General features: G+C 49.5%; 2 protein-coding genes across 2 annotated transcripts in view; one reads left to right on the top strand and one right to left on the bottom strand.

The window, feature by feature from the left end:
- LOC144110660 (tyrosine-protein kinase transmembrane receptor Ror-like) overlaps nucleotides 1-22646 on the bottom strand; it is a 268501-nt gene that overhangs the window by 117814 nt on the left and 128041 nt on the right. The window contains exons 3-4 of the mRNA XM_077643717.1: nucleotides 14140-14198; nucleotides 11987-12409 (exon numbers count right to left, since the gene is read on the bottom strand). Of these exons, the coding sequence (XP_077499843.1) occupies nucleotides 11987-12365 (379 nt within the window). The 5' untranslated portion in view covers nucleotides 12366-12409; nucleotides 14140-14198. The remainder of the gene's footprint in view (nucleotides 1-11986; nucleotides 12410-14139; nucleotides 14199-22646) is intronic.
- Nucleotides 2520-3302, top strand: LOC144110868 (uncharacterized). The gene has a single exon (XM_077643940.1). The coding sequence runs from the start codon at nucleotides 2520-2522 to the stop codon at nucleotides 3300-3302; it is 783 nt and encodes a 260-aa protein (XP_077500066.1).

The raw sequence follows: 22646 nt of genomic DNA, 5'->3' as shown, positions 1-22646 counted from the left end.
TAAGCGATGCGCCGAAGGCAGGTGCTGCTGCCAGCGGTAGTGCTTGTGAGACCCAGGTTGCTATTCCCCAGGAACCTCTCGTGACCAATATATATATATATATATATATATATATATATATATATATATATATATATATATATATATATATATATATATATATATATATATATAAGTTAAAGGAAATGAGGGGCCCGTTTGACAAATTTATGAAGGGGGCCAACAGTCACCGAAACCAAGGTGCATAGGGGAACGTTAATTTTTTTTTTAATGTGTTATGCTTATGAGTGGGATAATAATTCTTAGATTAATAAATTTGTCAAACGGGCCCCTCATTTCCTTTAACTTGTCTGCTAATAGCTTAACGAGGGTCTCGGTTCTGGCAGTCTTGATGCCATAGGTAGCATAAGAGGGCTCTCGCACAGTTTCCGCCCTCACCGTTAGTTGACGTTCTACGTCACGCTCGCGGTATTACAGGACGTGCTACGTCCGCCGCTATGGTCGAGGGTGGCGCTGGTGAACACTCTCAAGGCTCGCTTACACCTAGTAAACATAAATACCCACGACAGCAGCAGATTGGACAGCCGTCGCCGTAGCTCAGTTGGTAAGAGCACCGGACGCGATATTCGGAGGTCGTGGGTTCGGATCCCACCGGCGGCATGGTTGTTTTTTCTGCTGCTTTATAAGTAATTTTCTTTAAGCAATTTATTAATCTAAGAATTATTATCCCACTCATAAGCATAACACATTAAAAAAAAAATTAACGTTCCCCTATGCACCTTGGTTTCGGTGACTGTTGGCCCCCTTCATAAATTTGTCAAACGGGCCCCTCATTTCCTTTAACTTGTCTGCTAATAGCTTAACGAGGGTCTCGGTTCTGGCAGTCTTGATGCCATAGGTAGCATAAGAGGGCTCTCGCACAGTTTCCGCCCTCACCGTTAGTTGACGTTCTACGTCACGCTCGCGGTATTACAGGACGTGCTACGTCCGCCGCTATGGTCGAGGGTGGCGCTGGTGAACACTCTCAAGGCTCGCTTACACCTAGTAAACATAAATACCCACGACAGCAGCAGATTGGACAGCCGTCGCCGTAGCTCAGTTGGTAAGAGCACCGGACGCGATATTCGGAGGTCGTGGGTTCGGATCCCACCGGCGGCATGGTTGTTTTTTCTGCTGCTTTATAAGTAATTTTCTTTAAGCAATTTATTAATCTAAGAATTATTATCCCACTCATAAGCATAACACATTAAAAAAAAAAATTAACGTTCCCCTATGCACCTTGGTTTCGGTGACTGTTGGCCCCGTTCATAAATTTGTCAAACGGGCCCCTCATTTCCTTTAACTTGTCTGCTAATAGCTTAACGAGGGTCTCGGTTCTGGCAGTCTTGATGCCATAGGTAGCATAAGAGGGCTCTCGCACAGTTTCCGCCCTCACCGTTAGTTGACGTTCTACGTCACGCTCGCGGTATTACAGGACGTGCTACGTCCGCCGCTATGGTCGAGGGTGGCGCTGGTGAACACTCTCAAGGCTCGCTTACACCTAGTAAACATAAATACCCACGACAGCAGCAGATTGGACAGCCGTCGCCGTAGCTCAGTTGGTAAGAGCACCGGACGCGATATTCGGAGATCGTGGGTTCGGATCCCACCGGCGGCATGGTTGTTTTTTCTGCTGCTTTATAAGTAATTTTCTTTAAGCAATTTATTAATCTAAGAATTATTATCCCACTCATAAGCATAACACATTAAAAAAAAATTAACGTTCCCCTATGCACCTTGGTTTCGGTGACTGTTGGCCCCCTTCATAAATATATATATATATATATATATATAGTGAGCACTTTATGCGCTTTCGTCGTCTTCGCCTCTCTGGCTGCGACTTCATCCTCTTTTCATGCACTGTAAATTCCCATCGTCATCGCTTGGCGCTGTTCGCTGGGAGCACGTCTTTGCCAGCGGGCTGTTATAAACGTCTCCCTTGAAGTCTTCCCTTACACGTGGTGGAGGTGCTCCTTGGATCCCCCGTATCCTCTTTTTCCCCGCTTCTCGCTGGAGCTGCGTTCCGGTCGTCGCTTGTGCACTCTCGTCGTCATGCCTCGAGAGGAGAACGCCGACGGCCCGGGTTCCTCCCGCTCGCCCTCTGCTGCCCCCGCAACTTGGACCGTGAGCAGCCGTCGACGCGACCCCAGATGTTTGCCGGCCTCCGCGGCGACGACGTGGATGACTGGCTTGACCACTACGACCGCGTGAGTTCCTTCAACCGCTGGGACGATTCCCTTAAACTCCTGAATGTGTCCATTTATTTAACTGACGTTGCACGGACATGGTTTTTAAATCATGAGACGGATATACCCGACTGGACAAGTTTCAAGCAGCAGTTGCGACAAATTTTTGGCTCTCCGGCTGTTCGATCTGAAGTCGCTAAGAAGAAACATGCTGACCGCATCCAGCGCCCTGCCGAGTCGTACACTTTCTATACTGAGGATGTACTTGCTCTCTGCCGCCGTGTCAATGACACCATGACCGAAGCTGACCGTGTTCGCCACGTCCTGAAGGGTATCGGCTCTCTGGCGTTCAATGCCCTTGCCGTCCAAAACCCTACTACCGTCGATGATATCATCGCGACCTGTCAACGCCTCGATCAGCTGCAATCTATCCGTTTACAACCTGACCCGGCTGCCTCCTTGTTGCCTTCCGACTCCGACCTGCGTGCCCTCATTCGTGCGCTCATTCGTGAGGAGCTTCTCGCTCACGGTTCTCCGTGCCTCACCGTACCTGCGCCTTCTGCTCCGTCCTCTACTGGTGCTGGCCTTCGCAGCACCATCAAAGAAGAGTTGGCCTCAGTAGCCTGCTCTCTGGCACCGGACACACCTGCTATTCGCCCTCCACCCACGTACGCTCAGGTCGCTGCCATGCCACCTGTCTTTGGTCCGCCTCCAACGCCAGCGCCGCCCCGCGACCATGTCAGCGCTTTAGCACATCAAGCCTCAACGCCACCGTTCTCCTCGCCCTGGCGCCCCAGCCGCCCGATTTGTTATTATTGCGGCTTCCGGGGCCATATTTCCCGCTTCTGCCGCCGGCGCCTTCAAGACGAACGTCGCGGGTATGCGGCCTTCGAAAGCGGCTACTCTACTCGTGCGCCCTCTCCTCAGCGCCATGCCTTCCCTAACTCTTTGGGACGTTCTTCTTCACCTCCCCCCACCTCTGCTCGCCCTCGTAGTTATCGGTCCACCAGAGCTCGATCCCCTTCGCCAATCCGACGCTCTTCTTCTCCGCTTCAGGCCGGCTTCTGCGGCGCCTGACCTGCGCTCGGAAAACTAGCTGCTGCAGTTTTTGGAGGGAAAGCTGCATGCTTCGGACACCGACAAATACCTCGGGAGCGCCCGTCTAATATGGTTTCAGTGTGGGTTGAAGGTTTACAGATAGAGGCGTTGATTGACACGAGTGCTGCAGTTTCTGTTATTCAGGCCGACTTGTGTTCTCGCTTAAGGAAGGTGAAAACGCCGTACGATGGGCCTTCCCTGCGTGGAGCTAACGACGTCATCATTCGCCCATCCGCTAAGTGAGTGCACTGTTCGGGTTTATATTGACGGTGTCCGTCACCACGTACGATTTGCTGTGCTTTCTCCGTGCGCTTACCTTATGATTTTTGGTTGGGATTTCTTGTCTTCTGTCAGTGCTTTTATTTCATGCCGCGACCGCATCGTGCACATGACCGAGAACGACCCATCATCTGAAGTCCTCGAGCCCTGCCATCACCTCATTGCCGCTGCTGATACGGTTTTGCTCGCTGGGGGTCAAGATCTTGTACGACTTACTTCTGATACCATCGTCCATGGGGATGTCTTCATCGCGCCTTCTGCTCTACATATGATCAGGGGCCTTGCCTTGCCGCCTAGCCTGATTCGGTTTGAAAATGGGTCGGCCGTCGTCGCTGCCTTGAACACTTCTCGTGAACCTCTAGTATTACCCAAAGGCACCTCATTTTCCTGCACATTGGACATGCACCCGGTTTCCTTCGTCGTACTTACCGCACCCTCCTCCTCGCCGCCTCCCTCCGCGGATGTTTCTCTCTCCGTCCTCTCTGCCACCATCAATCCAGATCTCCCAGCGTCGCAACGGCAAGAGTTAATAGACTTGCTTCTCAAGCACCAGTGATCTTTTGATGTGGCTTCCTCTACCCTGGGCAAGACTTCTGTGGCAGAGCACCGTATCGTGACCGAGGGTACATCGGTTGTTCGCCGCCGACCATACCGCGTTTCCTTATCTGAACGCAAAGTCATCGAGGACAATGTCAGTGATATGCTCCGCCGAGGCATTATTCGCCCTTCCGCCAGTCCCTGGTCTTCCCAGGTGGTTTTGGTGAAGAAGAAGGATGGGTCAGTGCGCTTTTGTTTTGATTACCGTGCCCTCAACAAAATCACTCGTAAAGACGTTTACCCTATGCCCCGGATTGATGACTCCCTTGAGTCTCTTCAAGGAGCTGAATACTTTTCGACCCTAGATCTCCGTTCTGGTTATTGGCAGATCACCATGCATGAAGCCGACAAGGAAAAAACCGCGTTCGCTACTCCTGACGGCCTTTAGAATTTAATGTTATGCCTTTTGGACTGTGTGACGCTCTTGCTACATTTGAACGCATGATTGATACCGTCCTTCGTGGCCTGAAATGGAAAACCTGCTTATGCTATCTGGACGATATTGTTATCTTCTCTTCAACTTTTCTAGAACACTTAGGACGCCTCGATGAAGTGCTCACTTGCCTCGCTTCTGCTGGCCTTGAACTAAATACGAAAAAGTGCCATTTCGCCAGGAAGGAAATCACCATTTTAGGCCACCTCGTCAGCCGGGACGGCATTCGACCCGACCCTGACAAGCTTGCCGCTGTCCTGAACTTTGTCCGTCCCCAGCACACTAAAGAACTGCGTAGTAGTTTCCTCGGTCTGTCCTCTTATTTTCGGCGCTTTATACGAAATTTCGCGACCATTGCCGCGCCATTGCATCAGCTCCTCGCTGCTCACAGTGCTTTCGTTTGGACTGAGCAATGCGAAAGTGCTTTTCAAGCCTTAAAAGGAAGCTCTCACCTCCGACCCTGTCCTTGGCCATTTCGACGATGCTGCTCCAACCATTCTACCCACTGACGCTAGCGGCCACGGCCTTGGTGCTGTTCTTCTGCAGCGTGATACTACTTCTCGCGAAAGAGTTATTGCGTTCGCCAGCCGCACTCTGACACCTGCCGAACGTAACTACACTATCACTGAGCAGGAATGTCTTGCCGTCGTTTGGGCAGTGCATAAATTTTGCCCCTACTTTAACGGTCGCCACTTCACGGTCGTCACAGACCATCACGCTTTATGCTGGTTGTCTAGCCTGAAAACCTTGACTGGCCGCCTTGGCCGCTGAGTTCTTCGTCTCCAAGAATACCGTTTTGACGTCACCTACAAGTCCGGTGGAACACACCGAGACGCCGATGCTCTTTCTCGTTGCCGTCTTCTGGACTCTTCGTGTCTGTCTTCCACCCCACCTTCCGCATCACACAGCGCCTCCTCATCGTCGCAAGCTCTTCAGCACCTCGCCGCACTCCCCTGCGTCGCATCTGACGATTTAAACGACCTTGCATCGAACCAACGCAACGATGCGTATTGCCGCTCCCTAATCGACCGTCTCACGGGCGCTTCCTTCCCTCCTACCGCTCGGTTGCGTCGGCAGCTTGGCCAGTTCAAACTCGAAAATGATGTGCTCTGCCGCTACGTTTACTGCCCTGATGGCACCCGCTGGGTTCCCGTGGTGCCACGTACACTTCGCTCCCGTATTTTGGAGGCCCTCCACGATGACGCGATAGCCGGTCACTTAGGTTTTCACAAAACGTAAGACCGCGTCAAGAGCCGTTTCTTCTGGCCTGGCCTTTCCTCCAGCGTCGCTAAATACGTCGCATCTTGCCCGCTCTGCCAGCGCCGAAAACGGGCGACTTCGCCTGCCGCTGGACATCTGCAGCCTCTACCATGCCCCGCCACGCCTATCGCCGTCGTCGGCATCGACTTGTATGGCCCGCTTCCTCGCACTACACGAGGTAATCGATGGATAGTCACTGCCATCGACCATCTCACACGCTACGCCGAGACCGCAGCCTTGCCTGATGGCTCGGCGCCCGAAGTTGCCTCCTTCTTTCTTCAATCCATCGTGCTCCGCCATGGCGCCCCTCAGGTGCTTCTCAGTGACCGCCGCCGGACGTTCCTTTCGACCGTTGTTGCCGAAGTTCTGCAAGCTTCTTCTACACTTCACAAGATGACGTCCAGCTATCATCCCCAGACCAATGGTCTTACAGAGCGGTTCCATCGCACCCTCTCAGATATGATTGCTATGTACGTCGAACCTGACCACCGGAATTGGGACACAGTCCTTCCGTTTGTCACTTTTGCCTACAATTCCGCGTTGCAACGAACCACTGGTTACTCCCCGTTTTTTCTCGTGTACGGCCGTTCTCCCACTATCCTTCTCGACGCCTGCGAGCTCCTCACCGTCTCTCCCCGAACAATTTCTCTCCCGCGTGGCCCGATGCCGCCACCTTGCTCGCCTGAACACTCACGCCTGCCAGGAGGATCGCAAGAGTCGCTACGACATGACGCACCGCGTTGTGTCGTTCAACCCTGGAGACGAAGTCTTGCTTTCTACCCCCCTGCGGACGCCTGGTATTTGTGACAAGTTTCAGCCTCGTCACAAAGACCAAACTTCACCAAACTTCTCAACCAAACTTCACCAGTGAACTACAGTGTCACCCCTGTTGATCCTCCCCCGGACCGCCGTTACCGCGGGACTGAAATTGTCCACGTCTCCCGCCTGAAGCCTTTCATTCGGCGCTTTGCATCGGACTAATCGCGGCCAGGCTGGCCGCTTCTGACCGCGCGGGTAGTTAGTGTGAGCACTTTATGCGCTTTCGTCGTCGTCGCCTTTCTGGCTGCGACTTCATCCTCTTTTCATGCACTGTACATTCCCATCGTCATCGCTTGGTGCTGTTCGCTGGGAGCACGTCTTTGCCAGCAGGCTGGAATAAACGTCTCCCTTGAAGTCTTCCCTCACAATATATATATATATATATATATATATATATATATATATATATATATATATATATATATATATATATATATATATATATATATATATATATATATATATACATACACGCACACTTTTGACCCGGTGGGGCAGCCTGCCACCGGGCGTGCGAGGTGTGGCCACTATAAGTGCTATCGCACTAAAAAGCGATTTAGACAACAGCAGGACTAGGTGTAAAATAGACAGCGGGCAAAACGGAGGCTTGAGGGAGCTGCTCCTTCTCCGTTGTCTCGGTAGGAGCAACCTGGGTGGTCTCACCAGCCCCACTAGTCGCTTTGGGTAAAGGCAACGCCAATTGCTGTCACACTGCCACGACACGAGCTAATCAGTTGTCCCTGATAATCTTTAACTACCCAGCTTGGAGTAGACCAAATAAGTATTTCGCCACGAATGACGACAGATCCTCATAATGAAATTAACACCTTTTTTTGGGGGGGAGGGAATTTATTTCCCACGTTGCATAGTCGTTCGAGCTTTCCTGCCGAGGTGTTGAAGTTTTGCTTGAATATAGGCTGCTTCATTGTTTGGGAAACGTTTTTTATCTTTCGAGCTTTTTCTCGGGAAAATAATTTTATCACACTGCCACAGACTGGCACTGGCTGTCATCCTCCGGGATCGAATTAAGTCTGCTCTTCCTTGCAACCACATGAGAACTTGTCTCAAGTCAAGTGAAGAATGGGAAAAGCAAAAGAACCGGAATCACACTGATGACTACGGCTCAGGAAGGCAGATGAGAGAAGAGCCAGTCTCATATCCCGTTTCGAGCCCGTAACCCTAATAATGTTCCGCTATCCATGGCATAGATGTGAATCCCTTATCAGCCAACACCGAGGCGCCACTGGCGACATCCCTGCGAAGGTTAAGGGGTAGGAATGGAGACTACGCCAAGTGTTGTGAGTAAAGATACCAGCCGACCACCGCGCGACGCCGCCTGCGGGCTTCAAACGAGCACAGCGATCGAAGTACGGACGGAGATCTGCCGGCTAGGGGTCACCGCTGAGCTAGACGCCAGCGCGCCAATCACCGACGACTCCTGGTCGGTAAGCACACAGAACAACGATAGGACGCGCTAAGCTTGCGATTCGCTGCATGTGTTTTCCTTTAGCGGCTATATAGCCACTTTCTGCGGTATATGTCACCCTTATTCTGGGCAGCAGTTCATAACAGGACGATGACGGAGCTAGGCGGTGGTTCACTGTACATATACAGGGCCAGACGAATACTAAGGACATAGGATTGTTGTTCCAGTGTTGAAGGGAAACCGCCAAGGTGGAGCAGATTTGTAATAAGGCAGTGAAAGGTATCCGTCCAAGGAGTGATACTCACTTAATAGAAATCCGTTCCACCCTGGCGGATTCCCCTAAACATTGGACCAACACAGTTCTAACTTGGAGTTGTTGAACGTTTCGCTCTTGCACTACCACGCAATATGCTAGCCGTCCAGGTTAGCTCAGTAGGTAAAGCGACAGCTACGGTGAGGCAGTGGTCGCGGGTTCGAAACCCGGATCAGGAGAAATATGGTGGCGCTTGGATGGATGCTAATGAGTAATCGCTCCATTATTAAGAACACAAGGGGCAGAAAGAACGCAAAGCGGGTTAAGCGTTTCGTTCGTCTCCCGTTCAGTTTTCTTGGCATCCGTCAGGCGCGGTACCTGTGTACAATGTACTAATTCGTGCCGTTCCAACCCAGTTTATCCATGTCTGCCACTCGGGTCATCGACGCATTTCCGGTCTCCCCGACAGTCTCGAAAAGCGCAGACGACGCAGCCTTCGAAGCTCGCCGTACGGTCCAGGCTCACGCTCACTGGCTCAAAGCATAAGCCAGGGTTGCCAAGGACGGGTCACGCGGTACCGGCAATGAACTCTGTCCTCAGCAATTTCCGACACATGGCAGTGCACGCGGCTAACGACGGAGTGTGTTCCAACGGACAAGGGAGTAACCGCGACGCGAGAAGAATCGAGACATCGTTGGCCCGACAATTCTCGTATGTTTCATCGTCCTCATTACCGGATCTATCACTCAGAGTGCTGATGTTTAATTAACTCGTCCGTATATTGTTCGCCATGTTCGAGATTACCACTGCGCCATGTCCAAGTGTTCCACAAACCTATTTTTGGTTTACCATGGACAGCGCCTTCACCTAAGAGAGAGCACGTCGAAGACTGTCAACAAAACCGTGGCCCGGATACAAGACTTAGTGGATGTCATTACATCTCGCTTTATCTACCGCTACGTGTACGCGTGACAAGGCAAAAGCGGTCATTACAGTTGTAAGAAGTTTGAAGGGGGACTGGATGGATGGATATGGAAGTCACGAGCAACCCCTTTGAAACGGGGTGGTGCACAGCAGTTGCCACCAGGCCCTGCGTTTTCCCCCTCATATTTCTTTAAGCAATTCGTCAAACTTAATAGCATTATCTATAAATTCTCCATTCTTGTTTAAATACAATTTCTAATCGTCATTTTGTAACTTTACGTCTCCCCCCCCCCCCCCCCCCCCCGCCCCTGCATTACACAACCAGCAATCTTCTGTTGCGTTGTGTCTGCTCCGTTAGCGGACCCAACGGGTAGCGAAGAGCCGATCGTCAGAAGTCGGGCAGCAGGCACTCGGGCATCGCGTTTGACGACGATGCAGAGACAAGTCGAGCAATAGAGAAAACTAACAGATTTATTTACATGGTGATCGAAGCGATTTCGGTCCCACAATGAGCACTGCGGCTCGTTTTAAAGGGTCCCGTGTCCCCGGGTCCCTAGTTGGGGAACTTGGTTTAATGAAAAGCGTCCAATCACTACCCTTTTGGGTCACGTGCACTTTCTTCGGGAACCACCCACCGAGACGTCCCCGACACACCCTCGCCACTTCCGGCGCCTGGCCGTTCCTGCAGCAGCGATGACAAACACGAAAGGCGACCCAGGTGGAAGGAGCGAAAACAAGGCACAAGTCGAAGCAGCACTTGCGAACAGAGTTCCGCACAATGGAAGAGGAGGCTGGTACACAGGTGGTGGGGCTCGCTGTAAACAACAGCAGTTGCGTCCGCCGCCGGGCACGGGCCACCCAACAGGACACCCAGACACACTCTCGCCGCCTCCGGCAACTGGTTGTAATGGGCTTTGCCACTTAGCGCACGACCCTCTCGGCGCCGCTCTCCCGATGCACACAATTGAAAACATACGCGGGCCGGGAACCCGAGGAAGCAGCTTGGAGCAGTTTGGCCAGACCAGCGGATGTCCGTCCGAAACCCACTGTCCCGAGGCTCGGGATATTTCGAAACGTAACGCTCCCAATCACTTTTTGCTAACTTCCACCGCAGATTCATAACCTTTACCTTTGTTATTTCTAAACCCTGGGACCTCACGGAGAGCGACTGAACCTGCATCGACATCCGGACAGACACCGCCCCATTCTAGTATAATATGTCCAACTGCTCTACAAATTTAGCATACACTACACATGTGTCATGTCGGAAAAACCATTCTTTTCAGCGGTTGGTTGCCACGTATATGGAAAAGGGACCAATGACAACTTTATGGCGATGACGGACGCCCGCACGATGTATCTTGCGTCGAGGGCTATATGCGCAGTAGAATTTCAAATGTCGTCCGTTTCTTTGAGGATGGTTCACGAACCCTTCATCTAGTGTCGTTCGGCTTGGAAGATGGACAGGAGGCGAGCTTGTAGATGATGACCGCAGAGCATATATTTACAGCATACATATACAGAGAGTTAAACTGGAAAAAGCAGAACTGAATTTACAAAAGAACAAGCTTTGCGCTACTTTACCCATCGACCGGGCAGGTTAGAGCCTAAGTAGCATCACGTTACATGCTAAGCATGGAGCCCCAGCTCAGACTGGACTCGACTGCATCCGTTTACATGCGCTTTCAAGCACTTGATTAACAAAGGACTAAGGGCGGTCACTTCCAGTGGCCCACCCTAAGCATCGATTCTCCAATCAAAAATAACATGCGAGATGGGGACAACCCCTTGGGTTGGGCTTAGCCTCGAACCCAGTGTCTTGTTAACAACACAAACTAAATCAAAAACAAATACGCCACCACTCTCTCTCAAGTGAGAGTATCCACACGCTCTCCCTTCGGAGCTAATCCTTGCCTCAGGCATGCAGTCGCCCGTCAGCAACAGAGGAGGGGGCGAAAGGGCCCACGATGCTGCCGCTCTACCGACGGCGGGACACAGCTAATAAGCATGAAGGGGTTCGTCTGTCGCTCTGTGAAGCCAGATTAAGGGTCGCCCCTGTCTTCCCACATTCTTGGCGAGTACTGCCTGTCCGCCATGACAGGTGTCCGTCACGGCCCTCCTGGGAATGCGCTTTTGTTCACGAGGCCCGGCGGGACGCTGCGGTTGCCTTCCCGGCGATAGCCCACGTCGAAAGGGGAGGGAGTCCGTGCGTCAAGCGACCGTACCATTTTCGTTCCCCGTACGCACTCGGGGGCTCTCGCTTATACTGGGGAGCGGTTTCCGCGTGTGCCGGCGTCCCACTTCCTGCAAAGGTATGCAGCTGGAAAAGAGGGGCGGCCTTACATGCGCCATACTGCTCGCTTATGCTGTTACGCAAAGTAATGGGCAAAGGCAGAAAATTGGAGTGCGCTTCCTCCTTGTACCATGCACCAAGTGGCCCAAACAAGTTATACGCTTCCACAATTCCACGCTTCCTCCCATTAACCAGTTAAGCGGCTGCGTACTGGTTCATATTTATAGGAAATAAGTAAATGAATGAAAACAAAATACGATGCCAGCCCCCGCGACAGGCATTTTTCACTCATTTTCTTTCTTTTTTTCTTGCAGCCACTGCTAGAGCCCGGAGATGGGCGAGTGGTTCGACTGGCAGGTATAGCTAGCTCAGCACTCACCCGCCGACACCCTGAGGATCCCGGTGGTCTCGACGACCTCGGAGCCGCTCTTGGCCTCGCAGCGGTAATAGCCCGTGTCGTGCACATCGGCGCTCACGATCCTCAGTCGGGACCCGTAGGCGGGCACGTTGCCGCCCTGCTGCTGCTGCTGGGACGGCGAGGAAGCGGACGAGCCACCACCGGAACTAGCACTTCCATCGGAGGAGGAAGCGGAAGAAGACGACGACGGGGCCACGGGGTACTGTCGTATCTCGAGCCGGTTCCTCTCCTCCTCGACGGGCGCGTCGTTCTTGTACCAGCGGAAGACGACCCGGGCCCCCGGCCGGCCGCCGGCAACCTCGCACTTGAGGCGCACGCTGTCGCCGGAGTCCTTGGTCATGTTCACCAGGGGCCGCCGCACGTGGAGCCGCGACACCGCGCCACCTGCGTGAAGGCGGAGGAGAAAGTTGGCCCCTGTTCACTGATCACCGCTCTCGATTGGCAAGAGGGGCTGCATTCACGGAAAGTGGCGCTTTGTAAAGGTAGAAAAAAAGAGGAAAAAATAAATAAATGCAGGTGTCGCCGCCAGGGGCAGTTTTCACAAACGGACTGCGATTACATCAATCCTTTCTACGCGGATCTCACAGGTTACACAACGCCACCATGCATTCCGAGCTGGCGATCGCAGAGTCCGCAATGGCCCCGACGTCATCATCAACGTGATGCGTCTGACTCGAGTGGTGGGAAAGATATTTAATTTTTAACTCGAAATCTCCCGGCGATTACTTTGTCCACTGAACGAACGCCACTGTAGCCACAAAAGGCCAAACAGTTGAACTTAACTAAGTACAAAAACTGTATGAAGATTTCCTCATCTTTTCTCAGAAGCTGACTGAAAAAAAGTTGCCTGGCACTTACTCCTACCTGCACGGTATGTAAAGATGATAAGGGGGCGAAAAGATGAGACGAAATAAATTGATACACGCAAACTCAAAACTTATATCCTCGCGCACGCATGAAGTTCGCTGAAGTTACTTAAGTAGACTATTTCTGAGGAAGCTTAAAACTGTTTTCGTCGCGCGCAACGCAAACGCAACGCTGTGCCAGGGTACAAGCATAGTCCAGAGGAACACTTGCGTGTGGCTCAGCGGCTCAGGAAGCCCCAGCTTCGGGAGCACCGCGCAGCTGGCGGATTGCCGCACTCTCTGGACCCTGCCACGCTGTGCGACAGTGTGTGGTCACACTGTTCATGCGGTGCGCCCGCAGCTGGCAAAGAAGAAGGCGGACAAGGGAGAGGCCTCTGTACTGCGGTGAACGCAGTTAGACTGATTATGACCACTGTGAGATGCATGAGGGAATGCCTTAGAGGTGGAAGGCCTCGCCCTTGACGTCATCAAATCTCATAACCGTAAACTCATCAACGTCGAAACTTTACATCCACGAGGGCGTAAGTCATAGGGAACACACGGTCTGGAGAACTGATCCTTCGTTCAAACGTTTTTCGTGACATTTATCATCCCCCAACTGGCATCTCACGTGAAAAATACATCTTTCCACCTCATTATGTGTCCTTACACGTGGATCACGACAAAAAACTACGCGACTACAAGTGCAAAATTCCTGCATTTAGTTACTCTTTTTTTCCCCCAAACAATCCGGCAGTGGAGCCGTTTGCCTTCGTCTGTCGTAGAGTGCACATCTAGTGACACATTTATTCCTCGCTAAATGAGCTGACATTGTTTTCCGCCTCTCTTTTCCCTTAGATGGTTTCTAATTCCATCGCTGTGTGGTGATGAAAAATTCTTCACGTCTCTCTTTGCCCAATCGTAAATTTATTCTTCTGTGTTCTTTTGTGTTTGTGTCTCTCTAGTGTTACCTTGCATGAGTTGCATTGTATTTGTAAATCACTTTGTATCTGCTCGAACGAGTGATAGTGAAATCCTCTGTATCGTCTATTTGCTGTATAAACTTCGTTTTGTTTTGTGATCCTTTGGCTCCGACCCATTGTCTGGCTTGCGACCGGCGAAAGCTGGGCACCAAACGACCAACCCCCTTGTCACTTGATAGCTGATCTCCGGCTGAGCTTGCCACGCTGAGTCGAGGGCATCTCCTTCGTGACCGAGACCGTATGGGAGGGGACGCGACAGGTGAGCGAAGTGGGGGCAGCTGTTTACCTTGACTGGCTTTCTTCGTCGGCTTCGAAGTTCCGCTGGTCGTCGGGATGTCAAGGTTTCTGAAAAGAAGCAAAGTGGGGAAAAAAACAGACTGATTACCGCAGTAAAAAAAAAAAATGGCTTTACGTCAAAATAAACCTGGCGAACGTGCGTTAGACCAAACCTCCATAATTTATTGAATAACCCAACGTTAATTCAATCGATTGATTGGTTAATTATTGCACCTTGCAGCTTAGGAAATACGCATAGAAATATTTGGACCAATAGCCCTCACGACTAATTGGGTGATATAATGGCTACAAGCTTTCTCCTGGCATGCTGTTCGCCCTATCGGGGGTGAAATGCTTGGAAAATGGGTTTGTGACTTAACCTTGAGTAGTCGAACACTGCCTTGTGCCATGGCGCTGTTTGAACAAGCTGTCTTTGCACAATAAAAGATCATACTCCCCATCAGATCTAGTTTTCCCCCATAAAATGAAAAGACGTAAGCAGTGTGCAGGAAGAAAACAACCAAATAAAAGGAAAAGTTGACATGTCTACATCCACCGCTCAACAAACATGACTAGCACATTCACACGTCGCTGGACAACATTTACACATTAGCTGGCTTTTCCGTTGAGTAGCGTATTATCTCTGCAATTTCTCGGTCCCTTAATTGGCGCTGATCTGAAAAGTAAAACTGTATGAAATTATATTCTGGGGCCCGTTATAAAAAAAAAGAATCCCAAGTGACTTGTCCTTTCTTTGGGGACCACGCAATTCTACCATTATGAGAATCTTTTGATATCGTCATACTGGTCGTTAAAGGACGGTATACTGAATAAAAATCTGAAAAATATTAGGAAACCGCCACGTTTTCATTCGTAATATAAGATTACCCAAGTATACAACAAGTATATTTGGACTGCGACAAGATTTAAATACATTTTCCCGGCCCGTGCCACTATGTATAACGGGCTTAACGAAGTGTACATTCATTATTCAGCTCATTTTCGAGCGGATTGCTGTATTCTTGATGTTTCGTGAGCGACTGAATTGGCCACACGGCCACATCAGGCGGTGGAAAGCGCGAGCCACTTCCGTCCCGTCTAATTGGAGAAACCCGCTGAAGCCGTCACTCGGTACACCATCCGTTGTGAACTTCACTGAAGCAGGAATTGGCGCTGCCGTCTGTAATTCATGGCCGCAGGGAGGTATACGAGGTTTCAACCCCTGGCCACGCTCAGTGCGCTCCTGGCTACGCGCTGGCGGACATGACGTGAGCAGCACCTACGGTAAGCTGGCTGGCCCCCGTCTCGTCCCGTGCTTACGAGCATTTATGCCGTCCCTTGCATGAACGCGCAGTGACTTCGAAAGATAAACAGGGCTTTAGGGGCGGAATCATATAAGGAATGCCGTCTCTGCAGGTCAGGCGAAGCATCGCAAGCCAGACAGCGCTCTTTGCTCTAAGCGGCGTGAGATGGCGCTACCAGTGCCATCTCTGCGATATGCTGCTCTTTTTTTTTTCGTCACCCAAAGTATGCAACCACGAGACGCAGACAGGGAATCTTGAACCATTGATTCGAAGAATATGAACGAAATGGACTGTACAACCAAGCAAAAGCACGTCAAACACGTCCTATTTCATGCGGTCCGTGATGGCAATAGCGAAGGCAAGATAACTGCTGGTCCTTAGGGGTAACGGAGTGGATTCCAATAGAAGGCCAGCGTAGCAGGGGGCGGCAGAGATTAGGTAGTTTGCGGGCATACGGTGGGCGCAGCTAGCAAAGGACAGGGTTAATTAGAGGGACATGGGAGACGCCTTCGCCCTGCAGTGGGTGTAGTCAGGCTGATGACGATGATGATGACGACCCTCTCACATTTTTCAGTCAGGTAGTATTGCAACAGCATTAGAACGTCACCTCCTTGTTTCATTAGTTTTTACTGTGTATGAAGATGCCTTCATTTGTTTCTTTGCTTATGTTTTTATTTTTATTTGTTTTTCTCTGCTATTATATCTGTATATGATGGTCATTTCTTCTTAAATGATTGGGTAAGCCCATCCTGCTAGGACCACAGATGGTCTGCCGTATTTGAAATAAATAAATATATAAAATAATCCCCAACTGTTCTGAATCCAGGCCACAGAATACCTGCTACAAACACGCGATGAATAGCATTGGCGAGATCGTGTCGCCCTGACACCCTTCTTTATTGGAATTTTATTGCTGACTTTATGAAGGACTATGTAGCTGTGCAGTAGATACAGATATCTTCCAGAATTTTCACACAAGGCTCTATATAGGGGTTGGTTATACTGTGCGCATTTCTCAATCATCTGATTGATAGTGTGAGTATGATCTATTGTGGAATATCCTTTATGGAAACCTGCCTGATCATTTGGTTGATTAAAGTCTAAGGTTGCCCTGACTCTATTAGCGATTACCTCAATAAATACCTTGTACGCAATGGAAAGTAAGCTGATCGGTCTGTAATTTTTCAAATCCTTGACGTCTGCTTTCTTATGAATTAAGGTAATGTTAGCGTTATTCCAGGCTACCGGTACGCTCGAGTTCATGAGGCATTGCGTATACAGGGTGGCTAGTTTTTCTAGCAGAATCTCCCCTCCGTCTTTCAACAGACCTGCTGTTACCGGATCCTCACCAGCTGCTTTTCCCGCTTTGCATTGCTCCCTAAGGCTTTCTTTACTCCCTCCTCCGTTCTGAGAGGCAGTGCCATTGCCTCGATACATCATGTGACGGTAGCACCATCTTCTTCTATAACTGCGACCGTTATAAGTGGGCTCGACTTAGTTCTTCCAACATGAAGGCGACAAGCCAATAAAGTCTGGATCCACTCGCATAAGCTGCAGACAAGCGTATACATGTGTTGCTCACCTGTACGTTGCTTCCACGTGTTCTTTTTATTATTTTGGTTTTAGCGCACCACAGATTTTAGAGATATACTTCCATTTACGTTTTTTCGTCTGCTGTCACGGAGACAGCATTTTATCCTGCAACCACTGCTCCAAACACGTTTGCTTACTGGTACGCAAACGCCTATCGCTGAAAACAAGCCGAGATAAATTATACGTGAGGTTTGGACGCACAGGGGTGCCAAATCTATAACAAAAAAGCCGGCAATTCTTCCATGGGAAATTATATTCGGCGAAAAAAAACCCCCCGAAAACTGCGTTCTGAAATAAATGTAAAAAGCCCTCCGAAATTACAAAACATAAAAACCGACAACAAACCCTAGATATTAAATAGCACGCCATCAACAGCTACTACGGCGTGGTGCCGTGCAGGTCAGAGCCCGCATCTTTCTTCCTGGAGGATGATCGGCGGCATTCAAGCTCAAAAGGCCCCGTTGAGGTGTCCACCAAAAGGTGCGGTTGAGGTGTTCACCGAGAAGTAGAGCAGTTAGTGCGCCATTTCCTTTCCCAAAAACCACTCTGCATATCAAGGACCACCGACGTCTTGTTGTCGAGCATAACGCGCGCAAACGACTGCTGAAGCGCAGAATGCGCGTATAAATTATGCCCTGTCGGCGTGAAAAAAAAGGTAGAGGTTCAACCATCCTTGAACCAAGTTTCACGAGCGCAAGCGCGGCTATGTTCGGTTTTACAAGTGACCAGACAGATTATTCACGAAAGGCTCGCTGTATTGCAAATCTCGCGGCTTGTCTTGGTCAGTTCTTTAATTGTAGCGAAGATTGTCTTGTGGTCAGTGAGGTAGCTGAACACGGGGCAGATCTCGGCTGCAGTCACACTTGCTTTACTTGCGGAAGATACTCATGGGACGGCGAAATAAAGGGGACACATACGAGCACTTGACCCCCTTCCTTTCGTCTTTGCACTCCCAGCTAGCTCGAGGTCATTCAGTTCCGTCGCCCTGACCTCGAGAGACAAGGCGTAGTAGAGGTTACGCTCTAATATGCGCGGTGTGTACTGAAAACTGCGTTGCATTCGGTCTTAACTAAAGCTTCAATTACGATGTAACCAACACAGCAGTGTTTCTTCATGCGCAAGGGTTCCTTCGTGGCAAAGCGGAAACTTGCTGTTCCCCCACTTGAAAGTGGTAACTCGAGTGGCTCACTCCACCTCTGCGCCAGAGTTCGCGCGACGTTTCGTGACCAGCAAATTGCGTCTAAGGCTCACACGATGAAGCAGGTGAAAACAGCGCTAGAACTAAAGTGAAGGAACACAATACGGACACTTATCTAGCGTCGTCGTGCAGGTACTGCACCCCGTCTACCATAGCAATGACGAGACACCAACGCAGACCAGCACACGCGTTTGCGCTCGTTCATACAATGTTTCCCTGCCTCGCCTGAGCAACCACGCACCTCTGCTCCAATCAACTGTAATGACCCCACCGAAGGACCCTGGTTCTGCATCCCCGGGTCCCCTCGCCTCCAGTAATTAACGAGAACATCAGCTGCAGGTACGACCCGCAATGTATTGGCGAATGGCAGGTAAAGCCGATAGTTTTGGGACACGACGTAGTAAGCCGACGTTTATCCTAACATAGTCCTTCCCGCGGCTGTCGCTGCAGAGAAATCTTGCTTACGCTCCCAGGGAGCAAATTCCGCACAATGCCCTTCCTTTGCCGTCATTACGTTTTGCTGTAGTCGAATACAACTCAAGAAGTGGAAACATCCCTCAAAGTATGCCCTCCAGCCAATAGTGTCGAGTGTTTGTCAGGTCGTCGCGATTCATCCCCTTGCGTGACATCGCACGTGAATAGCAATAGCCTCCGTGAAATGGAATTAAAACGCGACGTCATGACAATTGGTCGTCGCCATTGCCTGGAAGCGCCTTCTTTGAGGGGCGTTTGCCGCTTAGTCCTTGAGTTTATACGACTATAGCGGGCCACACAAAATGAACAAAGAGCAGGAGATAACCCTCTGTCTGTTGTTCGAAATTTTGACAACTTGTCCTGCTCCGGACCTTCCTGCATAAACGCTGGCTAGTGGATTGAGGAGCCTTCCATTCTGTTCGTTGTTCATTCAGTAGTGAGAAGATAGTTACGTGTTATTATGCCGCTTACACGCCAAGCATCATCCGTAAATGGCTTACCGGCCCTCGCTGGCAACAAGGGGGCAATGTAAACGTTGTCATGAAGTGCCTGTACTGCGGCTGTATGTGTCGTGCTGGTCTGTACCACCTAGTTTGGCATTGCTCAGACTTCCACAAGAAATGCGACAACCCCTTCGCCAAATATGGTTTTCCCACCGATGGCGAGGAATTTCGCGCATTGACCAGAGCAGGAGCTAACGGCATCTGAGAAGATATTGGCAGATATAAGCGACCTCCTAAAAGCAGTGCAGCGCATGGCTTGACAACCCGAGACGTGGCCCCGTGTATCTAATATAGGTCCCTATTTTTCCTTTCCTTATTTATTTATTATTTATTTTCAGTACACCCTGCAGCGCTGAAGCATTTTAGCAGGGGAGTGGGTATAATAAGTGACGAGTACGTGAATATAATCACACCAAATGGGAAAGATGACAAAGGAGCAATGCATCAAGATCAGTATAACAGAAAACAAACACAAAAAACATGCATGCGCTTCAGGGCAAAGCGTACAGTCAATAATTTGAAAGAATAGTGCCATTACAGATCACTGATTATACCTAAAAATACATCTCGGGGAGCACCCACAACTTAAACTGGCAACTTATTCCATTCAGAAATACTACGGGGAAAAAAAGAATACTTCATGTAGTTTGTTTTGCAGGCAATTTCGCGTATTTTGAAACTGTGGTCTGATCTGTTCGAAACAGAATGGGGTGGTTTGAGGTATGTAAGCTTGTCAATGCCTGTCGAGGCGGTGTATATTGCATGCAGTAGTTTCAGGCGGTGCTTCTGGCGTCTTATGAGTATCGGTTCTAGTCCGACGTGTATCTTTATGTCCGTAACGCTTAAGTGTCCAGGGTACTGCCTTGATATCAATATAGCAGCGCGGTTGTGTATGGCTTCTATTTTATCAATCAGGTACCGCTGGTGGAGATCCCGTAATGCTACGCATTTTCTAATTGCGGCCGTACCAGCAACTTATATGCTGTAATTTTAAGAATCTGAGGGGCAGTACTAGGGGTTCGTGTGAGTAGGCTAAGCATTTTCCCGGCTTTTTTGGCAGTCGTGTCAATAAAAAGGACAGATCTGCCGTTAAAAGAACACCTAAATACTTAACTTCATTTACCTTTCTGAGTATGGAATCGCCCAGTGTAGGTGGGTTCACTTGTGATTTCAGATTTAGTAAATGTTGCCTGGTAACATTTGTCTGTATTCAGGCTAAGTTCCCAGTTTTGGCACCAGGAGGCTATACTGTTTAGGTCTTGCTGGAGGGCATCTATATTACGTTGATTGCAAATGGCTCTGTAGACAACGCAGTCGTCTGCAAATAGTATCGTTTGTGAGGAAATGTTTGAAGCGATATCATTGATGTAAATTAAAAAGAGTAGCGGTCCTAGCACAGAGCCCTGCGGCACTCCCGAGGTGATTTGAGCAAAAATAGAATTTTTGCCACCAATAACTACGCTTTGTGTTCTGTCGTTCAGGTAGTCTTCAATAACCTTGATGACTTTTGTATCTAAGTTAAGAGTTCTCATTTTGTGTATTAACAGATCTTGTGATACGGAATCAACGACTTTGCGATAATCATCGGTACGCATTCTTTTTGCGGCAGTATCTGCAAGCTCATGAAATAGTTCAGTTAACTGAGTGGTGCAGCTCACGTCTTTGTGGAAACCGTGCAGATCTGGAAAGAAAAAATTGCTTCCTTCTAAGTGCCTAATTTTAGTCCTATAATGTGCTCAAAAACTTTACAACATATGGAGCAAAGTGAAATTGGCCTATAGTTAGTTACGAAGCATTTGGAACCGCTTTTAAAGACTCGTACTACATAGGGTTTTTTCCAATTTTAGGGAGTATGCCACTTTGGAGGGTTTTGCAGAATATGATTAGTAAGTGTTAAGATATAATGAAAGAACAGACTTTCAGCATCTTCGGAGAGACTCCGTCTGAAGCAATTGCTTTGGCTTCATTGATTGAATTGAGACGCTTCCTTATAGCCGTCAGTGTAATCGTAATTGGAGGCATTACGTGTGGCACACTGGAAGTAGTGCTTGGAAAAGTATTCCTTTTTTTCTTTTTTTACAAATACTGATTGAAAGTAATTATTAAAAGAGTCCTTCTTGGCGCTGCTTTCGGATATCCGGATTTCATTTTGAGGAATACTTGGAATACCCGTTCTTTTTTTGCGCGTCTTTCTTACATAGCTCCAAAATGCTTTTGTATTTTTCTTAATAGATTCAGCTAGTCCGGAAAAGTACACATCTTTTGCTGCAGTGCTAGCTTCGATATATTCTTTATGTAGTTCTTGAAGACGGCGCTCAAGTTTGTTTGAAGGATTCTTTTTACATTTTTGGTAAGCACGAGTCCTTTGTTTTTTCTTCCTTTTGACCTCATAAGTCATTCAGGGTTTGTCTACTTTTGCTCTATCTGAGATGTATTTGAAAGGTACGTGTTTTTCAATCAGTAATGACAGCACGCTTTTAAAAGAATTCCACAGAAAGTCTGCACTCTCAGATGAATGTTGTGGAAAAGCCTGGAACTTCGGTTCCATACCTAAGCTGATTTCGTTAAAATTTCCCCTGGGGTTTGCGAGTTTCATGGGTAGCAGGGATTATTTGTGGCAGAGTAAGCATTACAGTTACAATCTTATGATCACTAATACCAGGTGACACACAAACATCATGAACAACACTCGGTCATCGCAAAATAACAGGTCGATGATGTTATTTCCGCGTGTGCCGTTCACAACGTATCGATCAAACCCGTATTAGCAAACGCAATGAACAACCCAATTCCCCATTAAACGGCCTCGAGCCTCCCTTTCTAAATAAACAGCTCATTCCTTCTCTGCCTATTCCCATCCGCTATTCGGCAGCTGAAGCAGAATGCAAGACTCGGTAGCCCCGATCAATCAGCACTCAACCTGCCGCCCGTGCTTTTACTACCGCAGGCTGTGTGATCCAACGTAGTACGGAACCGGCGCGCTCGTATGATTATTAATGAGTTGCCAATAGAAGGAAGCGTTCCAAGTGGAAATGACGACCGCCATCACACGTGACGACGCCTGGCGAACCTTGTGGCGTCATCGCAACCTGCCCACCGTGGCAGGTGGCGGTTAAATTAGTCATTGGTCGCGAGAGGTTGTCCGGTAAGAGCAACCTGGGTCTCGCAAGCACCGCCGTTAGCTTCGTTTGAAACAACCACCTGCCGGGGCAGAGGCGCATCGCTTAACCACCGCGCCAGGAGTGGCACGAGGACTTCCACAGAGCCATGAATGTTACGTGGAGAATGTCTAATTCCACACAGGTATCGGCGTTAGCCCAATGGGTGGGGCCTGTCGAGCCACAAAACCGTGGCTTTTTCCCCCGCCTTCCTTACCAAAGTTTGGCGTAGAGCTTTTTTCTCGCATGTTATTGCGAAATATTGACTGTGGTAGAATAACTAAACT

This window comes from Amblyomma americanum, chromosome 11 (genome assembly GCF_052857255.1).
Source record: "Amblyomma americanum isolate KBUSLIRL-KWMA chromosome 11, ASM5285725v1, whole genome shotgun sequence".
Taxonomy (NCBI): domain Eukaryota; kingdom Metazoa; phylum Arthropoda; class Arachnida; order Ixodida; family Ixodidae; genus Amblyomma; species Amblyomma americanum.
Note: the sequence above shows the minus strand (reverse complement) of the source record. Positions and strands in the feature narration are given on the sequence as shown.